General features: G+C 45.4%; 1 protein-coding gene across 1 annotated transcript; it reads right to left on the minus strand.

The window, feature by feature from the left end:
- Positions 1–337: 337 nt before the first annotated feature.
- T265_05247 (hypothetical protein) lies at positions 338–529 on the minus strand (the record flags this gene model as incomplete). Its single annotated transcript, XM_009170216.1, has 1 exon — positions 338–529. One exon carries the CDS (start codon positions 527–529, stop codon positions 338–340), a length of 192 nt encoding a protein of 63 aa, XP_009168480.1.
- Positions 530–937: the final 408 nt, after the last annotated feature.

Raw genomic sequence — 937 nt, forward strand, 5'->3', positions numbered from 1 at the left:
TCTAGCAATGCTTTACTTAAAAAATGTAGCCATGTCCGGGTACCCTCTTGACTGCCGATTTCCAGTGCCACATCCAGGAAGCGCCCAGACTTTCAGAGTGTGGCATTTACATACACATCAAATGTGACACATTGTTCATGCGTTTTTGATACCGTCTGCGGCGCTTGATACATTTATTGCGCCCTCGGTGGTTTTGAAATCGTATTTGAATACACACAGTGCAACTACCGGCGATTTCTGTGGTATGGCGATCCTATTGTCTTTGGCATTATTTTCGTGAAATATGGACGAATTCGAGTAAATAAAAATAGCAATCAGTGGCCTGTATCTCACCAATTCAATGCACTGATCGACGACTGACAATCGGTTTTGGGTCAGAAACTTCGTCAATAATATCCCGCAGTTCGTTGAGGATCGGCCTAAAGAATCGGAAGCCATTTCCGTTAGGCCTCATGGCCATATTACCCTTCTGTCCTGATAAAGTGATGACCATCAGTATTTTTTCTTGACCGGGCGGTTTCGGGGACATTGGTTTGGGTGTTATTGATAGCCTCTCACGCCGATTGTTCTGCGTTATACCGTGGGGGTGGAATGTCCAGTTAGTCACCCGACGCAGTTTTGTGTGTGGCTTCTGCGTGTCATACGGAAGAGTTTTGCCCTTTCGACAAATGGGTTGCCAGCCATTAGGTAGCATTTTAGGCAATAATAATGATTATTCCCAACTTAGGTGCGACCACCGTCAGGCATGATCATAAGGATACATTCAGAAATGAACCATGACTGCCGGGTACAGGTGGTTTAGGGAAAAGCCACAGCGTCCTTGGCGGTGGATTTTGTCTGATGTAGACGTGGTCATCACTAAACAGGCACGAGTAGGTATACACATCTATTATCCCCTCTTGGAGAAAACACCGAGTAAAACCAAGCCTTAGAATTT

This window comes from Opisthorchis viverrini, assembly GCF_000715545.1.
Source record: "Opisthorchis viverrini unplaced genomic scaffold opera_v5_97, whole genome shotgun sequence".
Classification (NCBI taxonomy): domain Eukaryota; kingdom Metazoa; phylum Platyhelminthes; class Trematoda; order Opisthorchiida; family Opisthorchiidae; genus Opisthorchis; species Opisthorchis viverrini.